The sequence below is a fragment of the Scophthalmus maximus genome, chromosome 19 (genome assembly GCF_022379125.1).
Source record: "Scophthalmus maximus strain ysfricsl-2021 chromosome 19, ASM2237912v1, whole genome shotgun sequence".
Classification (NCBI taxonomy): domain Eukaryota; kingdom Metazoa; phylum Chordata; class Actinopteri; order Pleuronectiformes; family Scophthalmidae; genus Scophthalmus; species Scophthalmus maximus.
Genome location: NC_061533.1, coordinates 13,010,347 through 13,032,939, shown reverse-complemented (window position 1 = coordinate 13,032,939; position 22,593 = coordinate 13,010,347). Strand labels below are relative to the sequence as shown.

The 22,593-nt window shown below is 40.0% G+C and overlaps 1 protein-coding gene across 2 annotated transcripts; it reads right to left on the bottom strand.

Annotated features, from left to right (window-relative positions):
• Positions 1–245: 245 nt before the first annotated feature.
• On the bottom strand, positions 246–18,184 carry si:ch211-225b11.1 (uncharacterized protein LOC561694 homolog). 2 transcript variants are annotated; one of them, XM_035638920.2, is made up of 13 exons: positions 17,549–18,184; positions 15,989–16,123; positions 9,545–9,755; positions 9,023–9,155; positions 8,201–8,269; positions 6,904–7,007; positions 6,412–6,536; positions 4,095–4,207; positions 3,150–3,290; positions 2,944–3,043; positions 2,695–2,795; positions 2,400–2,567; positions 246–1,673 (listed from the first exon to the last, which is right to left on the bottom strand). In XM_035638920.2, exons 1-13 carry the CDS (start codon positions 17,748–17,750, stop codon positions 1,560–1,562), a joined length of 1,716 nt encoding a protein of 571 aa, XP_035494813.1. In that variant the 5' UTR covers positions 17,751–18,184; the 3' UTR covers positions 246–1,559. The 2 variants fall into 2 exon arrangements, with proteins under 2 accessions (XP_035494813.1, XP_035494812.1); XM_035638919.2 differs by having other exon boundaries at positions 8,201–8,335; positions 17,549–18,180.
• Between the last annotated feature and the right edge of the window lie 4,409 nt (positions 18,185–22,593).

The window sequence follows — 22,593 nt, the reverse complement described above, 5'->3', positions numbered from 1 at the left end:
GTCTGCCGTCGTATCCCCAGTATGCTGTCAAATGCATGTGTTGCTTAAATATTTTGTGACCAATCCATTCGAAATATTAAATTCAGATCTATGTGACACAACAGATGAAACTGTTTTTGCTTTGAAGAGTGTGAAGACTGAAGCAGTTCATATATGCGAAGGTCTCCACCTATGCAGCCCCTGCTGTTATGCTGCCACCCAGTGACTCTTTGAAGCTGTGATCCAAATGACAATGTTTGCCACCATAGAGCAAAAATTAAGGCATTTTATTGAACAAAATGTATGTATACATCCAACATAGCACCAGAGTATAAATATGATGATAAAAGTAAGAAGATGAAAAATCAACATTACATTTGGTAAAGAAATTGTGGGGTTTTTTAACAATCAAACACAAAACACAAGCAAATACGAAATAAACAGTGACTTTGTTGCGTTGTAAAAGTGCTTCTATATCATCCCTACTTTTTCATGTACTTTATGACAAAGTAAAATAATCCAACATATACAGAATGCAACATCTTAATTAAAAGTTTTGGTTATCTGATTAAATATTGATTATCTGAATATAATAAACTTAAGTAACTTTCTATGAAAGATGCTTCTTTTGAGTAATTCTAAAAAAGTAATGGCACTTGTTAAGCCCCAGATTGATTATTTTCTCCGCCTACAGGTTAATTTCAAGAGCAAATATGAAACAAACACAGAACTAACATTTTCAATTTTAAAAAGTGATTACATTTTTCCTTACATTATCTTAAAATATTGTTGACATGTAAAATCAGACCTAATTTTCAGTACTTTAGAATAAAAGACACACTTGATTCAGGCTTATTTGATAAAATACATATTAAACAGAATATGGAGAACAACTAAATGGACAGACGCCAGATACAGCAAGTGTTGCCCTCCTGAAGATTATCTACTCTTATTAGCTCAATTCAGCTTCATGGCAGTACATGAAACGCACCTCTTACAAATTAAAAAAAGAAAACTCTTGAGTTACCTGCGCCAAGATAGTTAAGCACACACAGGCAGTGTCCTAGTTTATAGGTTCGACACTTGGAGGTCCCCGTTTAGATCCCGAAACTGCTCTCCCTGCCGAAAGGAGATCGTCTAGGCTCTCAGGTAGGCTTACACTACACAAACTCACTGACATTTATCAGACATTGCAAGAGAACATGTCACTGCATACACCAGGCTTTTTTACCAGCCAATAACCAAAGGGAAAGGCATAATGCTAATCTTTGGTTGGAACGAAAAACCTGCATAGTCGAGAACGTGATGTTAACTTATACCAAAATCAAATTACAAGGTGCAAAAGATGATTTTTTTTTCTATTGCAAAGAATAAGCATCTATGGTGTTAAAGCACTACAGGTGGCTTAAGGTACAGTAAAGAGTAAGACCCCTACCTTTGGTAGAACAAATAGGATAAAATGACCCTCAAAATAAATACAGCTCTTAAAATCAAGAAACACACCATTCATTAACAATCCACCGGCACCACTGGGTTTGATATGTGCCGATGCACAGACGTGGTGTCAGTCTTCTCTCTGGTCATACCCCTGAGGTAAACAAGGTTTCAGAGGCCTGTGTGTCTACATTCTGCTTTTCTGGCAAAGGATCCTCAGCATCCAGGTCTATTGTAGGAGTCATGGCAGTTTGCAGTCTCTGAGAGTTGGACAAGGCATAGTTTTAGAAGAGCAGACTTGTCAGACATGCCCGGTCTGTTCAAGCAGTAATTCAGAAAGGTCGATATATTAACAAGATTTCACTGGCAACAAAATGTGTTTTTTGACAACTATTAGGTGCATTTCCATGAAATTTGGTACAGATATTAATGTTACCAACATCAGATCAAGATCTAAAATGTCCCTTCTTTTTAGTTTATACGTAAGTAAAAACATATTGACATATTTGTTAAAGATAAGCAGTTTCATAGTTACATTGCAGTTTCATTCATTCTTAATTAGGACCAATAATGACCACTGATTGGTTAGATGGTAAAATAAGCTGCCTGTGGTTGTTGAAGTTATGTAGCTTTGAGAGTTTTGATCGTGTTTATATCCACAGTTCCTTTTGCACCTACTGTATAAATCATGCTTGTGTAGTTTGTTTGGAGTACTTTGTCATCATTTTTTATTTTGTATTTGAAGGAAGAAATGTTCCAGTAAACGGAAACAAAGAACACAGACTGCAGAGTTTTGTTGAAGCACGCGTCAGCTATATGCTTGGACTCTATAGCTCAAATGTGCATTTCAGGAAATAGACAGAGCCTCACTTACAGATACACTAAACATAAGATGTTGAACAAGCTACACCTTATACTGGCATTATAATTGTATGCAGTTTTGCATTGCTGATTTTATCAGTCGGAATAATGAGCCTTGTACTCACCTGGAGAAATGAGCCTTTGTTGCTGCAGATCTCATGAACAGCACCAAGTGGGATCCAGACGATGGAGACCAGTGAGACACACCAGCCCAACAATTCAGCCCACACTGGGTAAGTGTACTTCCCATAGTGGACAGGAGTGTACTGGACAAGGCTGGAGATCAGTATGCACTATGTAAAAGAACAAAGAAAAAAAAACATAGTCTTAACCACAAACTTCATAATCAATGTGATTATACCAATCCTTCCAAGGCAATAATTACATTTGAATGGATTATGTATTTAGAAGAAAACTCACCAGGACCAACAGAGGACTGAGCAGCATCCAACAGACGCGGAAGTAGATGTTTGGAGTTTTTCCTTGCATCTTTTTGATCATTAAGGAGAGACGTCGGACGCCTGGCAGAAAATAACACTAATTTAACATTTTCCTTGTGCTTTAAAAATATTTTTTTTAAGAATTAGGTTTATCAGCTGAGGGAAGCCCAGGGGGCTTAAAAGTCTTAAGCATTGGACACTTAGGGTCAGGGTTAGGGGGGGGTCTAACCAAAGATCCAGCAGACCGCTATGACTTCAAAGAAAGCCAGTAACACGAGGGAAACCACAGCGGTGTAGTGGTCCATCAGCTGAAACACATAGATACCTCCCTGAGCAGGGAGGAGAAGGACAAAACAACCATCACAAGTGATGTACCTGTTGCCACATATCCTCTAATATGTTTCTCAGAGAAGTGAAGGGAGTTTCTTGCTGTACCTTAGTAATGTGAGGAATTCCCAAGGCAAAGCAGAAGACACACACAGCCAAGGTCAGAAGCTCCTCTCTTTTTAGAAAAGGCAGAATTTTGGCACCAAACTCATCCTTCAGGAACGCCACAGCCACATCCACTGTTGCAAACTCCAGTGCACACACAAAACATACCCATGTGAAAAATATGTTCCTTTTTATTTTTTTTGCTTGTTCTGACTCTTAGACATTGTTGCATCTTTGTTTGGGGTGATAATTATGGGCCTATGCAAATAGCTGGTAAAACACCTCGTTTAAAGATGGACAGCAGATTTTAACCATCATCTGGTCAGAATTTCAGCACATCATCAGCACAATGACCTTGGATTTTGATAATAAAAGACGTGGAATGTTCAAATGTCTAATCTCCAAGAAAAATCTGAGAAAGATTTAAAAGCCATAAATTATTTGGATGCTCATTATGCAAGTTTTGTTTCTGCTTTAAGGCTGTGAAGCACTTTATTTATTTTTTATAAATGAGAGATAGATAAGGTAAGTAAAGTACTTAGGTAAGTACAGTAATACCATTTTTTCCAGGTTCCCCATGGTTTTACATTCCTCCTGACAGACTAAAAGCTGTGAGAATATAAATCTCTTTGACCTTTTCCTTGATACAGGCAGGACCAACCTGAGGGATAAGCAAACTAAGCGGCTCCTAAGGGGCCCCGTGGCCACCAGGGGGCCTCCAAGAGCACTTGAAATGTCCCACAAGAAAGCTTGCTTTTTTATATACATGTTATATTTTGTCAATGTCAATCATACCAAATTAAATTCTGTTTAGGGCGTCATATAGGCTAGGGCCGACTCTGGGTACACCGGTGTGAATGTTTGCTACAGATGCAAAATTAAATGCTTTTGTTTCGTCCTCACAAACAGCCTTCATTACACACCTCTGTGAGAGGTAGAGATGATTACCTGGCTGTCAAGGCCCAGACACAGCAGCATGAGGAAGAACAGAGGGGCCCACAACTGGGAGATGGGCATGGTTGAGAGGACTTCAGGGTACACAACAAACACCAAACCAGGACCTGAAAACATGACATAGCAAAGGGGTTGTTAGTTCTACAGACTGGGATGCAAATATATGCAAATGTGGACAAAATTCGGACTCCTTTGCTCCCATCAACTGAGCTGCAAATAAAACCTGTGATGTCTGGAAGATTTTTTATGTTCCTTTAAAAAACAGTTTGAAATGTTAAATTAGATGATTTCAAGCCAAGAGTTAAAGACAGAGAAAGATGCCAATTTCATGTCTCTACACTAAATATGAACTAGGTCCCAGGAGCCAGTTAACTCAGAGTAACTTAGCATATAAACAGGAAAAATAGAAAAAAGCTGGCCCGGCTCGCTATAAAGTTAAAAAGAAAATCTGGTTAAAGAATTAGACAACTAGGAAATTTAGCCCTAGACGGAGGGTGGTGGTGCTGAGGCAAGGATGTATTATAAGACCAGCACTTTAATGCCACTTGGAAAGGCTTAGAGGGAAAACTGTCTACTGCGACTTTAACATTATATATCTATGGATGTATGGTTATATCGTTTGTTTAATCAAAAAAAAAAAAACAGTGTAAAAATTTAAATGGATCATTTGATGGGGGTAATGTGCCAGTCTACAATGCAATACAGTGCAAGGTATTTACCAATAACCATTTGCTGAGAGAAGTAAGAAAACTGAACCCCTCAGCACCAAATATACCAATGATTTACGCCGTTCCTTTAAATCACAGATGTGATCCAGATCCAGGTCCTGTTCCAACCAGTTTACTGTAGCCACACATGTAGGCAAACCAGTGTACCTGCACCAGCCACTTGTTTAACAGGCTACTGATAAATAAAGGTTTTTTTGTTTATTTTTTGAGTGTTAAAGAACATGGCAGGATATTATTTCCAGGAGGGAAAATGTGACCAGACCAAACAATACTTTATGTTCTTTGGTCAATGAACAATGAAAGTTGCTGTGAGTAACCGCTACACAAAGAAGATGGAGCACATGATACCTTTACCTTGTAAATTATTCAGGGAATTTCCTTTTCAGCACGGTATCAAACTAGAAATGCACTCAGAGCGATACCACACACGCATCCAGTCTTAAATATTCAATAGTTGCTACAATGTTAAAATGTTTAAATATCAAAAAGCCAACCATATCTAAATGAGCCTATTAAAGATTATTATGTAAGAAAATAAAAAACAAGTTATCAGCAAGGGAGAATCAGATCAGACCACAGGGAAGTCATCATTTGACACTGTGATAAAACTGACTGAGACTTCACAGGATTCGAATCTGACCCAGGGGCTAATCACATGATGTCTGTTTTCTATAAAGCATTACTGAATCAACGACGCTACTGTTCAGATGGTATTTATGCGCATGCGCATTTGCTATTCAAACGTGGGCGCCGGACAGGAAAACGACAACTGTCAGTCTAAAACTAGCAAATACACTTGTGTCATGCTTGGTGATGCTTTGCGGTTTGCAATGTTTGCAGTTTTTCTTTTACACAGTTAAATAGTCCTAATCCTCTGGGTTGTTTTTTGTGTTAGAAAGCTTCTCCAGAGCATAGATTATACAACTGTCTTTACAAGCTGAATAATACTCTTCATGATGACTTAAGAGGAAGTTAGGGATATTAGAGAAAGCTTGCCGCCGCCGCCGCCCCCCCCTTGTAGTTGCCGTGATTTAACTGCACTTACCAGGCTGCAAACCCGTGACCTCGGGTATGGGAGGCCGACACGCTAACCACAAGGCCAAAAGCCGTGGGTCGTAGCATTGTTCGCCAGCACGTCTCTGGGAGTGATGTTTACAAACTGCAGACTGTTGTGAAGGGGATTTGCACCATTTCTTTTTTCTTTTTTTTTAATTTTCAGTGTTTCGGCAAACACACAGAACCGACAGCTAGCGGACCGTGAGAAAATATTTGCTGATTAGTACAAAAAGTGTATTTCTTTAGAATCGCTCAGTGCCCCTTTAACTGTAGAATGTGGTGGACTGTTTCATCTAGGCATCTGTGTTTCGGCTTACAATGAAAGCATGAAAAAAAAACCTCCCTAGAGGATAAAGAGGACAACAGAGTTTGTCATATCGTATTCATACAACATGTCCATCTCCATTTCTGTTACATCTTGGCATGCACAGTGTCTATTTCACATCAAGTCCTTCCTGTTTAAATACTGGAACCAAACAATGTTATGTTATTGTGGTGCAATGGTCACTCCACAGCTTGATGCTTACCATCTGTAGCTATGTTGTCCACTGGGAGGTTATGTATATGAGCCATGTAGCCAATAGCAGAGAAAATCACAAAGCCAGCCAGGATACTAGTGAATGAGTTGGTAACTGACACAATCAAAGCATCCCTGGGAAAGGAGGACAGAATAAACAATTTCAATACAGTCCCCAAAAAACCAAGGAAAACAACTTTTCTAGATTCAAAAGCGGCTATCTGATCATCAACATGGCAGTTCATGTTTTCTACTACATTGCCAAAAGTCTCATATTTTCTGAAGAGATTGTATAAAACAGAAATGGAAGTAAAAACTACCTCTGGCAGGTAATATTACACAGAAGATGGTATGTACAGGTAATTCTTAACTTCCATCAACCTTGGTCTATTTATCCCTCCTGTGTGTAAGACGAGGGAGTCAAGCAGACAGGGTTGATTTCAGTTTTCTACAGGACGGAAGCAACAATCTTCGATGACGGAAAAAAATAGCCAGTCTTTACCTGAGGATGTTGTTGTTGAACTTGTTGTAACTAGCCATCGAAATCATGGAGCCAAATGCTATTCCAATTGAGTTGAACACTTGGGCTGAAGCTTTAACCCAAACCTATGAAGGAGAGCATGAAAATTAACTTTTGTATTGATTCAGTTTGTACAGTTTTAAAGACTGTACAAGTTCATTCATTTAACAGATTTCAGTATTTGAGTTTCTATTGGAGGTTTTCTTACTTGTTTGCACATTTATAATGACATGTTCAGTGTTACAGAGAAATACCTAAGGTCTGAAATAATGCATTTAATATATGTGTTCTGGTGTATTTACATTTACAGTACTAAACCTAAATTGAACCATTCTCGCTGCAGTAAGTATTCAGCTTGCCTATTATGTGCTATTAAGGTCAGGAGAGACCCAGCTGTAGTCAGATCAGACTGTTCCTGCTCTGGATTTCACTTAGTGGCAAAGGGAAACTTTCAGTCACTTAAAACCTTCAAACCCTCAAATTTTACACTGACTTACTTATACTGTAGTAACCCAAGCAGTATTTTTGGTGCATTCCTGAAATTACCTCTTCCCCCTTTTTCTCTCTTTTTTTTGTGGGTCTGTACCTTGACCGAAGAAAAAGCCAAGTGCTTATTAACTCAAAAGAAGAAAAAAGGTATGTGCTTTAAATTCCCTGCTGTTCCAAATACATAGTCGATTTAAATAAGGAATTGATACCATCTGTTGATCACTGTGTGAGATGATAATCAATTTGACTTGAATAAATAAAGTTGGTTTGTTCTATCTGACGTCAGTGTGTAGCCAACGTCCTTAGGATTAACAAGGGCTCGACAGTGCTACCATTTTACTAGCTGTAAAATCTATTCAGCAGCACGTCATGTGATATTTCAAATTCAGCCCAAGCAGAAAATACTTGCTTACTGTCTAAATCAGTGACTGCAGTCTAAATGGACTGAGCAGACTTTCTTTTTTTTGACATAAAGAACTAAGAATTACTAAAAGATTTAAAGCAGAGATAGTTAAAACCTTTTGTAGATTCAGATGAAGTAAACCATTTTGCTTGGTAAATGTCTTTTCATATCGATTTATTAATAATAAAAATCATGATTTGATACGTTTTCATTGCGCTAGTGAAATTCTTTGTGCACAACAAAATTTTTGAACTAAGTAGCACAGGTGCTTCTTGGGTAAAAAGAAAGTGTCAACCCCTGTTAACCTCCATTTTTATTGACAAAAAAAAATTCTGGTTAAAAAAAGTATATCTTATCGTATCCATGCATTCAATAACAAAGTCTCACCTTCACTTCAAACAGTTTGCTCCATACAGGTGTCACAAAGAAGAGGATACCATTTTTGGCTCCAGGAAGCTGCAGGTTATTGATAAGCAGGGCGAACAGGATGAAGTAGGGAAATACAGCTGTAAAATACACAACCTGTGAGGCACAAAGACAAACAGTGAAAAGGAGAACCTGATGAATGTGTGGGTTTGTTTTGTAGGTGAGATTGCAACAGTTGCAATGGCGATGGTGGACCTAGTTTCAGTGACACCAGTAAAGAGGATGTGTGTTTTCTTTTCAAATAAATATCTCTGTGTGGCCTAGACAGTGTTTTTTTATAGTAAATTACAGGAAATTGTATGAAGAAACGTGCATGTTCAAAACTCTTTTTGTCTGAGCTTACATGTTTGTTTTGCATTTTAATTTTTTTACACTTACTACTGTATGTATGTCAACTACTACTGTATGTATGTAAACTTTGTAAGCAGGCAACATAAAAGTATCCCACTGGTAAAAGACCTAACACACACTGTAGAATATAGCAGATAAAATTAACTAACTGTGAATACATGTCAGAGCACAAGTTTAAAAATGAAAAGCCTCAGAGGGCCAATGCATACCCTGGACACATTGTATACACTACCATTTTGTGATACTATATGCTATAATTTCCCCACCACAGTTTCATAATGATACAATTTTTACAGAACATCAAATATCTCTAACTTATTTTTTTGTGTTGTTGTTTCACTGTAGAGCAAATCAAGGAATGGGGCAAAAACTAAATCATCATATCCATCACCACCCATATAAACATTTGCAGAAAAGAAGTGTTATTCTGACCTTGCCAGTGGATTTGACTCCTTTGAATATGCATAAGTACACAATGACCCAAGCAATAATGAGATAGCCAAAGAGTTCCCAGCGAATTCCCCCAGCTTCTTCAATGCCATTGGTTTTCTCCAGAAGCCTGTGACTGGAAAAGTGGGAAAAAGAGTGAAAATACAAATGGCAAGTGATTCACATCCTCCTTAAGCCACTGAAAACTTGGTTTTCAAATCCAAAGTATTTTCCTATAACATCAAACACCCATGCGTACATGTTTCCAGGCTAGGAAAAAAAATAAAACTAATTACATATGATGACCTCCTCCTCCGAGGTTATGTTATTGCCCCTGTGTATAGGTTTGTTTGTTTGTCAGTAGGATTATATAAAAACTACTCAACGGATCTCCACGGAATTTGGTGGGATGATGGGCAAAAAAACCTTTAGGGAAAATGCTTTAAAATGTTTGTGAGGGCTGCTTCTGCAGTGTGTAGTGAAAAGACATGCGCTGTTAATACTGTGAATACATCATATTCTCACTCAAAGAACTGTTGACTGGCAGACTTCAGGTGGGTGGCGTTGCCAGGGAAACCACTGGAACAGTTCCCGACGACATTCCAAGTGTTGTTGCAGGACTTCCAGGGAAGCGTCCCTCCAAATGAGTTGAACAAATAGTAAAGTGCCCAGCTCATGAGCACATTGTAGTACGTGGAGAACACAAAGGAGATAACAACTGTGGCCAGACCAACACCTGCAGAGTGACACGCAGCAGGGAAAAAGACACAAAGTGAGCGACAACTCTGGAACAGTCATGTCATCTGTAGGGGAAGAAATTGGACACGTGTTAGAAAATAGCTCTCAAACTCCATATGTTGTAGTTGATTGTCAGTTAATTAGGCCCAGGATTAGAATTATGGGTATAATTTAGGCTCCAAATAATCTCTGGGGGAGTGGTGGCCAAAATAAGGTCAAGCTAACTGAGCCACAGATTTAAGATTCCTGGTGCCATGGACTAGAAATTCCACTATGTCATTTAGCTGGTGAATAAAACAGGCTCTTGGCCAGAGTGAGTAAAGATGAGATCAAAGACTTGCAACAGATTAAATTATTCAGTCTTTTAGCACCGGTGGTTCTTAGCGATGTGTCAGATTTCAGGTGGGGCTGGGTAGGTCTTTGTGTCAGCTACCATATGCCCATTTCTATTTTTTTCACCCTTTACCTCTTCCGGGAATTCAGAGCAATGACTCGGCTAAAGAGGCTGGCCTGTAGAGCAGTTCCAAAGTTCGGACACGCCAGGATACTACCTAAATGCTACTCGTCTAGTATAATATTTTTCACACTATTTACTTATTCTCTACAAACTGTCATTGCTGGGAAACCAACACCATGTTTGTACTATCTGACACAACAATTTCAAGAAAGAAAGTATTTTCAAGAAAGAATTGAACTCAATTCAATTTGGAAAATGTGCCTATTCACTTTCTTGCAGGGACTTTATTAAGCAAGTTGTAACCCCTCTCACATGTATGGTAATTATGTATCTGGAGCTTACAATTACTAAGTCAGCCTACTATCACCTAAAGAATATTTCAAGGATTGGAATGAGGAAAAACATCTTCAGCAGGCTCAACTACTGTAGCAGTATCCTTACAGGTCTCCCTAAAAAGTCAGTCAGACAGCTGCAGTTAATTCAGAACGCTGCTGCTTGAGTCCTTTAAGACAAAAAAAAGTAGATAATATTACTCCAGTCCTCACATCTTTACACTGGCTTCCTGTCTGTCAAAGAACTGATTTCAAAAATACTACTGTTGGTTTACAAAGCACTGAATGGTTTAGGGCCAAAATACATTTCTGATCTTCTGCTTTGCTATGAACCATCCAGACCTCTGAGGTCGTCTGGGACAGGTCTTTTCTCTGTCCCCAGAGTCAGAACTAAACATGGAGAGGCAGCGCTCAGTTTCTATGCTCCACAGATCTGGAACAAACTCGCCGAAGGTCTGCTGCAACAGGTCTTTCAAATCGAGCCTGAAGACTTTTCTGTTTGCCGCTGCCTTTCAGTAAATAAACTATTAATACATTTATTGTACTGCACCTTTATTCCCTTTTTGTTTGTATTCTCTTTTTTATTGATTGTATTTTAATGTAATTGTATCTGTTTCTTCCCAATACTTTGAAAGTTTTATTTAAATTTGAATTTGAATTGAATTGTTGTTGAAATGTGCTATACAAATAAACGTGCCTTGCACTACAGTCAGTTAGCTTATCTTGAGCCCCTTAAGGCTCACTAATTAACACATTCTGTTTTGTGATTAAAAAAAATTTGATCTACAGAGGTTTAGAGAGTACAGGAACAAACAGACAGCCCAGTCTCTTCTTCCAGATAGGTTTAATGGATTCTTTTAAATCAGATGTTTTCATGATTTGAGGTCAAATTAACAACTCAGAGTAGAAGGCAGAGCCTGCACTCCCTCCTTTTAAGAGCATGCGGTTAAAGCAGAAAAAGGGCAGCAGGGCCAGATCATGTGTCTGCGTTCACTTTGAGGTATTGCACTGACCAACTTGCCTCTGTTTTCACAGATATTTTGAACTGGTCTCTTATGCAAAGTCCCTGTATGTTTTAAATATGTGATTGTTATTTCTGTAACCAGTATCTCGGACAAAGACAAATGCTTTGTCGGCCACACTTCTGCCACAACTCACTTCGTGTTCACAACAATAGAATAGATAACCTCTGATCGCAAAATACGCTCACTCTACTAGGCCCATTTTCAAACTTCTTCCCCATGCAAAGAGTTTTATGTGCGAGACATCTTGAATCAGGAACAACACATATCCTCAGGCTGTTACTTGAACGCTGAAGCCCTTCAAAAGCAGCTGCATAGCTGCATGCAAAAACAAGCACCCTAATAGGTTATAAGCAGCAATTTTTATTATATATTTATACATATTTTATCATATTATGCATGTTAGTATTCTGAAAACTGGTTTTGCTATGCTTTTATAATGTATATTTTACCAACTTAAATGACCTTTTGTCTTGTCTTTTCTAAGAGCTGCACTGAGGCAAATTCCAATCAACTGTGTTGACATGGCAATAAAGTAATTTGTAAATGAAAAAAGGAAACTGCAAAGACTATTTCTTGGCCAAACAGAAACTTTCTTGGAGTCTCCACTGGTCCTGGCTAGGAATTAATCTCTGCCATAACACCCGTAAATAACTTTCTCCTGCTGTTTACAATTATTGTACTACAGTATAAGCTAACTTTACTGGCTGCTGGGTTCAGCTACATATTTACTGTATATATGTCAGAGGGGCATCAAACTTCTGATCTCACTTTCAGCAAGTAAGCAAGTAAGCATTTTTCCAAAATCATTCCTCCTGTTCCTGATCTTTTACGTCATGTCATCGTTAATGTTTGAGAATTAATGACATCTGTTCCACCAAAAGCACTGTCCTTGAAGGAAATGTCTCTCTGTTGTATTTTAGAGATAAATAAGAACTTTGCCTACTGTAAACACATTTGTACTTGTTGTAGAAAGGCTGGAATGCCATGCTCGGCAAGAACCAATGTCATTGTTTGGTTAAATGGAAGGAGAGGCAACTGAAAAACAGCTCTCTGTCTACATGAGGACAGAAGCAAAGGAAGCCCCCCCCCCCTCCCTGAGCTCCAGGATCAGTTAAAACCACTGGGTATGGTCCATGATGTGCTCTCCTTCCTTTTTGCCTCTTTCACTCTACTCATCTAGCTAACATGGTCGACTGCTCCGCTGTTGCACCAGTTGTGAAGTGAGAGGTCATTTCAAACTGCCAAAACATATCAGTCTGCTTGGCTCAAAAACTGGGCAGATCATACAAAGAATGTTTAGTTAATTTAGAGCTGTCTGACCTTTCTCAAACTGGGTCCTCCCCACTCCCACTCCATCAGAGTGTAACTATATTTGTAGTCACACAGCTGAAGGAAACACCCTTTTTATAGTAAGTAAGTATAAGTTAGGGGTATAAATACAGCGTTGAGGATACACCTCTTTCCAGCAAAAACAGGAAGTGTCATAACATTTTGTAACCCAAGCTTCTTTGGTGGCATTTCGTTTTCGTAAAACATCTTCTTGTCTTTTACTCTAATGGTTTTTCAAACAGTCCCCGCAAGTATACAATAATTTATAAACAAATGGAACATATCTATTATTTTCCAGACCAGAGTAGGGTTTATTTGATCCTAAATACAACATAACATTTAAGACAATTGTGAATGTCTATCTTAGTTTGACCAGTCTAAAAATAGATGTTTGTTTGCTTGAACAGAAAAGTGCAAATGAAGTGGAAGTGGGTAGGGAGAGGGTATAGGGGCTGTTTAAGAAAGGGCTTTTGTCTTTAATTCATTGTATATTGTCCTGTCATGCCTCTGCTGTCCACTAGATACATTTTAGTCCTGAGTGGTAGAAAATGTAACCAGCTAAAAGCATACTTACATATGTTATGATTTAGCCTACAGCAGTAAATTAAAAACATGAGCATATTTGTTGATTGGTGATAGATATTTGTGGGCTAAATCTATATCAGTTATCACAGTTACATCACAGTAAAGTGTACTTGACTTGCACAGGGAAATCATTCAAAAGAACATACAGAAAAAAACTACCTTCTTTTGGCCCTTGTTTAGCACAGAGCAATAACCAGGAAGAAATGAGCGATAAATCAAGTGAAGGACCCATACGTTTTGGTTTTGACCGGGTAGATAATCTCTGTCTGATAAGAAAACTATGGAGAAAAATTTTGAGTTAGAACAAGATCAACAGGATTTTCAATTTACACCCATAAGTACTGATTGTTGATGGCTGGGCTCTTGTTTGAATTTGACAGTTGTCGGTTTGATCATCTGTCAGTGACTGTTGGTGCTCTCACATATAAATTCCACCAGATAGGTGGGGTTTTTAAATTTCATTAGCACTTTAAGGCTTTAAACAAATTACCCATTATGTTGAGCCCCAAATAAAATGATGTTTATAATTTGTATTTACGATTTGTTTAAACAACTAATGTAGACTGTAAGAGCATACCCTCAGTCACCCACATTTGTAAGAAAATTGAAAATGAAAGAAATTATGTTTTTTGGTGATTCAATGTTTGAATATTTTGTTAGCTCTTTCTTACTAAATTAAAATTCATTCAATGTGCTACTGTAAATAATTAAAGTTAAAAAGACACTGTTATTTTGCTTAACAAGTTCTCATCCATCAACATATGAAAACAAGTCATTTATCAAAAAAAGCAGATGTATCACAGACTAAGAAGAACTCAGAAAGAGCATGCATTCCCCTAGGTTAAATATTCAACACTTTAAACATTCCTCTTCATCTGGGATATCAAACACATTATGACAGAGGATAATGGGATAAATGGGCAATTTATTTATTCTTTCATTTTTCCTTTAATTAAATTAGTAGGCTCTGAGGAAATAGTGAAAATGTTCAAAAATCTCCTGTATCGCAAAGTGAAGATAATCTTTCAAAAGATTCCTGAAAAGTCTCACAGCTTGTTCCTTGGCTGGTCAAAGAGGTCTGGGCAGGACTCCACTACAACACAACCAAGAACAAAGAGAGGAGCTGGTCCAAAAGGAAGTGGAAAGCTGTGGTCAAGAAACTCTGTGTGCAAGTTAGATGGTAGCAGGTGAAATAGAATAATTGATGGAGTGGATCCTGATTCAGGAAGACGGAAACCGTCTTAAGCAGAAGTATTTATTATGAGAGCTCAATATTGAAGAGACTTTCGGTTCGCTACACAGATCAACAGGTTCACAGTGTTTGGCATCCCATGATAGTCTCCCTATCTCCGGTCTCTGTTGCGTATTTAGCTTTGAGTAATGTCGTCATCTTCCCGCGACTATGACACCTCGAGAGAGACTTCAGCTGCTCTCTGATTGTTTTGGCTTGCCATAGATAAGATGGTCTTCCTTGGTGCCTGAGAAACCCCATCTTGAGAGTTTCTCAGGGAGGATAGACGGAAATTCCACGACAGCAGGGTGCATGGATGGCCCATATGATATGGGCTGTTGCACTGTATACCTCCTTCACATTATCATACAATAGGTCCAGAGTCTAGTCCCCTCTGGTGCTGCAGGTCACATACTGGGTGAGGTTTGTCAGTGTCTTGAAGATATTAACATGGTTAAAATCTCCATTTATTATGAGGAGTGTGTTGGGATGCCGTGTCTGCAGGTCTGCGATGGTGGAGTGAATGACTCCTTGAACCGATTATCAAAACAGTTGGCGATTAATTTAGCAGTCAATTACTAATAGATTCATTAATTAACTGTTGCAGCTTTATATTCTGGGGTATAAGACGGGCTAGCCCACTTTAACCCCATGTATAGTATGGGGAGGGTGTCTTGGTAGGTGAGAACAAAAAGGGTAAGAATGCAGAACTGCTGGAGGAGTGCCGCAGAAGTAGGTGGCATGCACGGTGCATGCCCATGGAAGTGGGAGGCAGGGGCTTTGTCGGAGATTCCCTATGAAATTCACTATGCAAACCTCATGGGAATCAACAGTGCATAAAAAAGAAAAGCTATCCGCAGAGCTCAAGAGATAGTAGAGAGCCTCCAGATGGCTGTTTCAGGAAGGACGACCCATTGACAATGTCTCTTGGACACAAGCTGGGAACTGATCACTCTCTGTTGGGCGAGGGTGCCTTAAATTGAAAGACACCAAAGATCCGAAAGACCCAGGTTACTATGACTGATGATGGGCTTTATCAGGAGGGGGGGCTCAAAAAGACAGGAGCTAAAACCAAAGATTTCAAACAGAGGCTGAAAAGAGAAACTGCAGGAATGGACAGTATGAGGACACTGATGTGTTTTCTGAACATTAGAGCATGTAAACCTTTTCAAGTAATAACCCAAATCAAAATCAGGAACCTGAATACGAGAAAAATATGTCTACTTTAATGAAGGATGTTCTTCCGCATCACATGAGCCTTTAGTCACTCACCTTTTAACAATGGGCATATTTTGGCTAGAGCGTGTACTGGCCCTAAACGAGTGTACTGCCCGATAGCAAACTCCATGAAGAGCAGGGGGATGCCACACAGGAGCACCATGGTGAGATAAGGGATCAAGAAGGCACCTGAATCAGAAAAACAGTACATACCAGCTGTCAAGTATCGCCAAGTATGTTGCTGTGTCATTGTCTAGAGCATGGGTTTCAAACTCAGATACACAGTGGGCCAAAATTAAAAACTGGAACAAAGTCGCGGGCCAGATTTCATATTAATTGAAATCAATTAATTTTTCCCTTCTTTTCCCCTTCTTTCTAGATATAATAATGCACCTTTTCATATGGGAACAAACTTAAATTTTACTTAAACACTGAATCTGGAACAAGCAAAGCGTAATACTATAAACACCTGAGAAATCAATTTCAAATAAAGGACACATCCGTGGCATTCATTTCTTAAATAAAAATAATATTATGCCTCTTTCTCCATCTGTGGGGATGCTCGCGGGTCTTGACGCGCCAAGGCACTAGCACCTGATATTATCTCGCGGGCCACATATAATTACACTACGAGCCCGCGGGCCAGAGTTTGACACCCCTGGTTTAGAGCATACTTCCAGCATAACAAGTGACTTATTATCTACGGAGGGAGTACAGTATGTGCCCTACTCAATCACATTCTCATTGGTTGATGAATTGTTTTATAATGCTTCACCAATCAGGAATAATCTGTGCGAATGTATTGTTAAAAACTAATTTGGGGGGCGCCATGTTCTGAGCCCTAATGGTTATTAGCCTCTCTTTTGTATACAGAGGAAGCTTTGTCTTTTTAAAAAGATCCCCTTAAATACAACACATCCCATAACCCTCTATGCTCAGGGAGAATACTCAGATCTGACCTAACTTTCATTTAAAAATAACTTTATTTTATTTATAACTGCATGCTTGATGGATTACTAGTGTACATCCTACCTAAGTAAATAATGAAACATACCGGGTATATTAGTTCAATGAAAATCATGCTTGATATTTGATCTCATGCTATCATCATGCATAGCATTCATATCTTGCGGAGTCACCCTTACAAAACAGTAAAATACTGCTTAACAGGATGTGCTTTAGTAAAACTAAGTTCATGAGTCTTGTGCAATTACCAACCAGCTGGTTCACATGAATTTGGTAGAAGTTATGTCTATCAGCTGCAGGAATCCATCTGGTTTTCCGCATAGGTTGAAGAAAACATTCTTTTACCTCCAGTTACAATATTAAATCTAGTTGAATTGTATTTGTTTGGCACTGAATCAAAACTGGACACTTCACAAAGAAAGGTTAGAAAGGACCTTAGACTATAAAAGAGAGAAATCGAACTCTTCAAACTGAGAATAAATTAAAAAATAATGATTATTATTATGATAGTTGAATAGTCTCAAGTTTAAAAAAGGTGCAGTCCACACATGTTCTTCTCAGTTTATGCAATTCCTTTGTGTAACGGCTGCAGGGACTCTGCTGGTGTCACTGACACTTCGATGCATCCGTGCGACCCGGCAGTCTCACCTCCACCGCTGCTGTAGCACAAGTAGGGAAACCTCCAGACGTTGCCCAGTCCCACCGCGTAGCCCACCGACGCCAGGACGAAGTCCAGGCGGCCGCTCCACGTGGGTCTCGGAGCCGCTGCACCCGCCTTGACATCCAACGCTCGCAGGGCACAATCCCTCTCGTCCGTCGCTGTCCGCGGATCGTCGGCGCCGACCTCCATCGTAGATGGTGATTCGAGCAGAGTCACAGTTAATTATGTCACCGCGACACTGTCACGCACGGGACTACTACGCCGGCGAACCGGCGGCAACGACGGCGGTGGACCACAGGATTGCCGCAGGTATTAACGATAATCATCCAATCCGCTTTCTTAATAATGATTACTGACTTTCAATAAAAAGCGCTGATAAGGAGAGTGCCCTTCAGTATCCCACGGAGCCTCTCAGTGACCCTGGACTTCCACTGGATGCGAAACGGCGACGCAGCGTGTCTGTTGAGTGTTTCGCCGCAGGGGTGCGCTGCGCTGCGGCCATGACGTCACGAGGACCCACGAGATCTCGCGAATTCGCGTATGATCGCGCGATATAGCAGGGTGTAGTTTCTATAAAGAGAATCACAAACCAACAAGTTATTTCCATCATAAATGATTTGGTGATTTTGGCACCGCCCCGGTGCTCAACTCCGGGTCTAGTCTGTGGCACATCCCCGAGGTCCTCGCTGGTCGCTCCACCCATGCTTACGTTCTGTTGGCCTTTTAGCCAACAGAACGTAAGCATCAGCACTATCTCTGTGGATCTTACTTTTCTCATGCTCCTCTCTCCACTGATGAACATGTTTTCATACCTCCCTCTATGAAAGGACTATCACTTGCTGCAGGTGCAAATGCCAAACACACACAACAATACAGTGACAGTTTTATCACTGTATGTCAGCCACCTGCGGTTGGTGCCATGCTTGCTGTGAAAAACTTTAGCTAGCAGAGGATGTTTTGTGGGTTGCTGAGGATGGTAATGGAAAACGTATTTGAATCCTGTGGTTGAGGATGAGCAAAATAATCAAAATGACGGTTCTCCTCGTCTACACTAGCATCGGTCTGTACCTCTGGGATCTTCTGCTGGGATCTTCTGCTGGGATCTTCTGCTGGGCTTCTGTTGTCTCACTGGATACTGTCTCTTTATCTCCTCTCTCAGCATCGGAATCCCCTGTATTGCATGGCATTAAAAAAGCAGAAGGGCAAAGACACTGATGTCATGACCGCAGATAGGAACTCTTGATTAAACAACTTGAACCTATTATTTATTCAGTCATTTTACTGTAATGCATTAATGCGGCACAATTTATTCTGTCTAGCGTAACTCTAAATCTATAGCCTAATGTTAAAACCATTCTGAATATCTGGACATCATATAGAATCTCTCACCTCTCCTGCTCTGTGTTATCTAATCTTACATGAAATAACTTAAATTTATATTGTTTGCTCTGTTATCCTCTCTACCTGCCCCCTTTGCAGTCATGGCCTCTGGCTCCTCTTCCTCATCTTCAGCAGGGAACTGGCTTATCTGTTGCTCAGAGGCTACAAGAACAATCATGAAAAGGTCATTTTACTGTGTACACAGATCAAGCTTGAGGTTTTTTTTTTATCAATATTCGCATAATATTAGCAAATTCTGTGATTCACTATGGGCGATACAAATAGGCTAATATTTAAGCCTAATAATTACACTGCTAATCATTAGGCCTATATCTCTCTATACCAGCTGCCACTTGGGTCTGTCCTCTCCAAAACATGTGTGACTTTGGCACATTTGGCAGCGCCAAAAGTAAGGTATTATCTATGTATCTAAAATATTTTTTAAACGTTTTTTTCAGAGAGTGGGCGTATCCACCCGGTCCAAGATTTGTCCAATAAGTGGCCGCAGGTGACTTATGAAACAACAGCTCCTTTGTAATATAACATGATCAGATCTACTGCTTAACTGCAACACAGGATCAAACTGCTTTCATACAGTCTATGGTTGTAAGTCCTGATGCGACTTACTGTAAATCAGTACACAACCATCCATCAACCGCGCGAACAGAGTCCGTGGAAACCACACTTCAGCGTCAGAGTAGGTCTTCAAAATAAAAGCACCAAATTCCTTTATGCTCAGTGTTCGTTTCCTCTGCCCACACTTAGAGTAGGTTATACCTACAGTGGTTAATTGAGGCTAAAGTCCAAAAAGAACTGCAAACGTTAACCTCCATCTGTTTATTTATTTGTCATAAATGAACTAGGCTTATTGTAAGATCCCAGCCAGTCGTTTTAGTGTCCACGTCGCTAGAGTCTGGTCGAATCATAGGGCTAAAGGAAATGCGGTGTCTTATAGTGTTATATTTATACTTGCACTTCATAAGAATCACACTGTCGCCTACAGCACAGACCGAGTTTAGGTATGCCTATGCAGTCCTTCCTTTCTTTTATCTTGAAACTGGCAGTTGAATTTAACTGAATTTAAGTGTTAACCCTATTTTATCACTAAACAAGATCAGACAATTCAATGATCTGCCTCAATTGACATTTGCAGCTCATCAAACTCAACCGGTTGGACATGGGGCATCTGGCAGTTGTATATTAGACCTGCTTTATGATCCATGCTTGCTATTAGCCCATTTTGGTGGTACATCTTTACCACGAGTCTGAAGGAGCCATCTTACTGTTGAAAGTGTCTCCTGCCACAAAGGGTGCCGAGTGTTGATAGTGCAGAGCAAAAAACGTCCCCCACCCCGTCAAATGTGATACTGCGAGAACCAGATAAAATGCACCGACCAAAATGTGTCGCCTTAACGTTACACCCCCTTTTTGCATCGTGAACGCAGCATTCGGCTTTTATTTTGATAAAAAGCGTCATCCCCCATTGCAGAAGAGGGGGGACTTTAGCCAGGACTTACAACCATAGACTGTATGAAAGCAGTTGGATCCTGTGTTGCAGTTAAGCAGTAAATCTGATCATGTTATATTACAAAGGAGCTGTTGTTTCATAAGTCACCTGCGGCCACTTATTGGACAAATCTTGGACCGGGTGGATACGCCCACTCTCTGAAAAAAACGTTTAAAAAATATTTTAGATAGATAGATAATACCAAAGTCACACATGTTTTGGAGAGGACAGACCCAAGTGGCAGCTGGTAAAGAGAGATATAGGCCTAATGATTAGCAGTGTAATTATTAGGCTTAAATATTAGCCTATTTGTATCGCCCACAGTGAATCACAGAATTTGCTAATATTATGCGAATATTGATAAAAAAAAAACCTCAAGCTTGATCTGTGTACACAGTAAAATGACCTTTTCATGATTGTTCTTGTAGCCTCTGAGCAACAGATAAGCCAGTTCCCTGCTGAAGATGAGGAAGAGGAGCCAGAGGCCATGACTGCAAAGGGGGCAGGTAGAGAGGATAACAGAGCAAACAATATAAATTTAAGTTATTTCATGTAAGATTAGATAACACAGAGCAGGAGAGGTGAGAGATTCTATATGATGTCCAGATATTCAGAATGGTTTTAACATTAGGCTATAGATTTAGAGTTACGCTAGACAGAATAAATTGTGCCGCATTAATGCATTACAGTAAAATGACTGAATAAATAATAGGTTCAAGTTGTTTAATCAAGAGTTCCTATCTGCGGTCATGACATCAGTGTCTTTGCCCTTCTGCTTTTTTAATGCCATGCAATACAGGGGATTCCGATGCTGAGAGAGGAGATAAAGAGACAGTATCCAGTGAGACAACAGAAGCCCAGCAGAAGATCCCAGCAGAAGATCCCAGCAGAAGATCCCAGAGGTACAGACCGATGCTAGTGTAGACGAGGAGAACCGTCATTTTGATTATTTTGCTCATCCTCAACCACAGGATTCAAATACGTTTTCCATTACCATCCTCAGCAACCCACAAAACATCCTCTGCTAGCTAAAGTTTTTCACAGCAAGCATGGCACCAACCGCAGGTGGCTGACATACAGTGATAAAACTGTCACTGTATTGTTGTGTGTGTTTGGCATTTGCACCTGCAGCAAGTGATAGTCCTTTCATAGAGGGAGGTATGAAAACATGTTCATCAGTGGAGAGAGGAGCATGAGAAAAGTAAGATCCACAGAGATAGTGCTGATGCTTGTTAGAATTGTTAGAACATATTATAAATAAAAACTACACGGTAGTAAGAGCTGAACTGTTGCTTCATGTATTCAATTTCCACCACACCATAGAAAAAGTGGGCCGGTCTCGGGCCTGAAACTCCCGGGCTGAAAAGTGGCCCCACTCCGGCCCTGGCCAGAGGTGAGGTGTTGTATAGTTTTATAGCTTGTGGCAGGAATGATTTCCTGTAACGGTCCTTGTGACAGTGAAGCTGAATCATCCTATTGGAGAAGGAGCTCCGCTGTCTGTCCACTGTGAGGTGGAGAGGATGGTCCGGGTTATCCATGATGGATTGCAGTTTGTTCATAGTCCTCCTCTCCACCACAGCTTCAAACGCGTCCATCTTGCAGCCTATTACGGAGCCAGCTTTCTTGATCAGTTTGTTCAATTTGTTGGTGTCGCTGGCTCCGATGCTGCTACCCCAGCAGACCACAGTGAAGAACAGTACACTGGCAACAACAGACTGATAGATCATCTCCAACATCCTGCTACAAAAAATGTAAGGATCTCAGCTTCCTCAGGAAGAAGAAATAACAAAATCAATCACTAGAGAACGAAATATAAAACAAACCAGAGAACCAAGGCACAGCAGACAGTATCAGGAACAACACCACAGGTACTGACTGGGGGGGGGGGAAATAACAGAGGAATCAAAGACTTGGGGGGGGATAACAGACAAACAGGGAAGCACAGAGACTGAATAGACACAAGGTGGGCGGGGCAAATTGAACACAGGGGGGACACATCAGGAACAGGTGCAGACAAACACAGGGGCAGGAGACACGGGCAAAGCTAAGAGACCAGGAACAAGACATGGCAAGAAAGTGAAGCAACACAAGGAAAGGGACAAAATAAAACAGGAAACATTAACAACCAATACACAAGGAAAAGTA

What these genes read in the sequence shown, in the direction of transcription:
- si:ch211-225b11.1 (XM_035638919.2), bottom strand. Translation starts at nt 17,750, where the DNA reads ATGGAGGTCGGCGCCGACGATCCGCGGACAGCGACGGACGAGAGGGAT. An exon ending in GAATTCCTCACATTACTAAG is followed by an intron (nt 3,044 to 3,149) that starts GTACAGCAAGAA and finishes CTCCCTGCTCAG; the next exon opens with GGAGGTATCTATGTGTTTCA. An exon ending in TCAGTCCTCTGTTGGTCCTG is followed by an intron (nt 2,568 to 2,694) that starts GTGAGTTTTCTT and finishes TCTTTTACATAG; the next exon opens with TGCATACTGATCTCCAGCCT.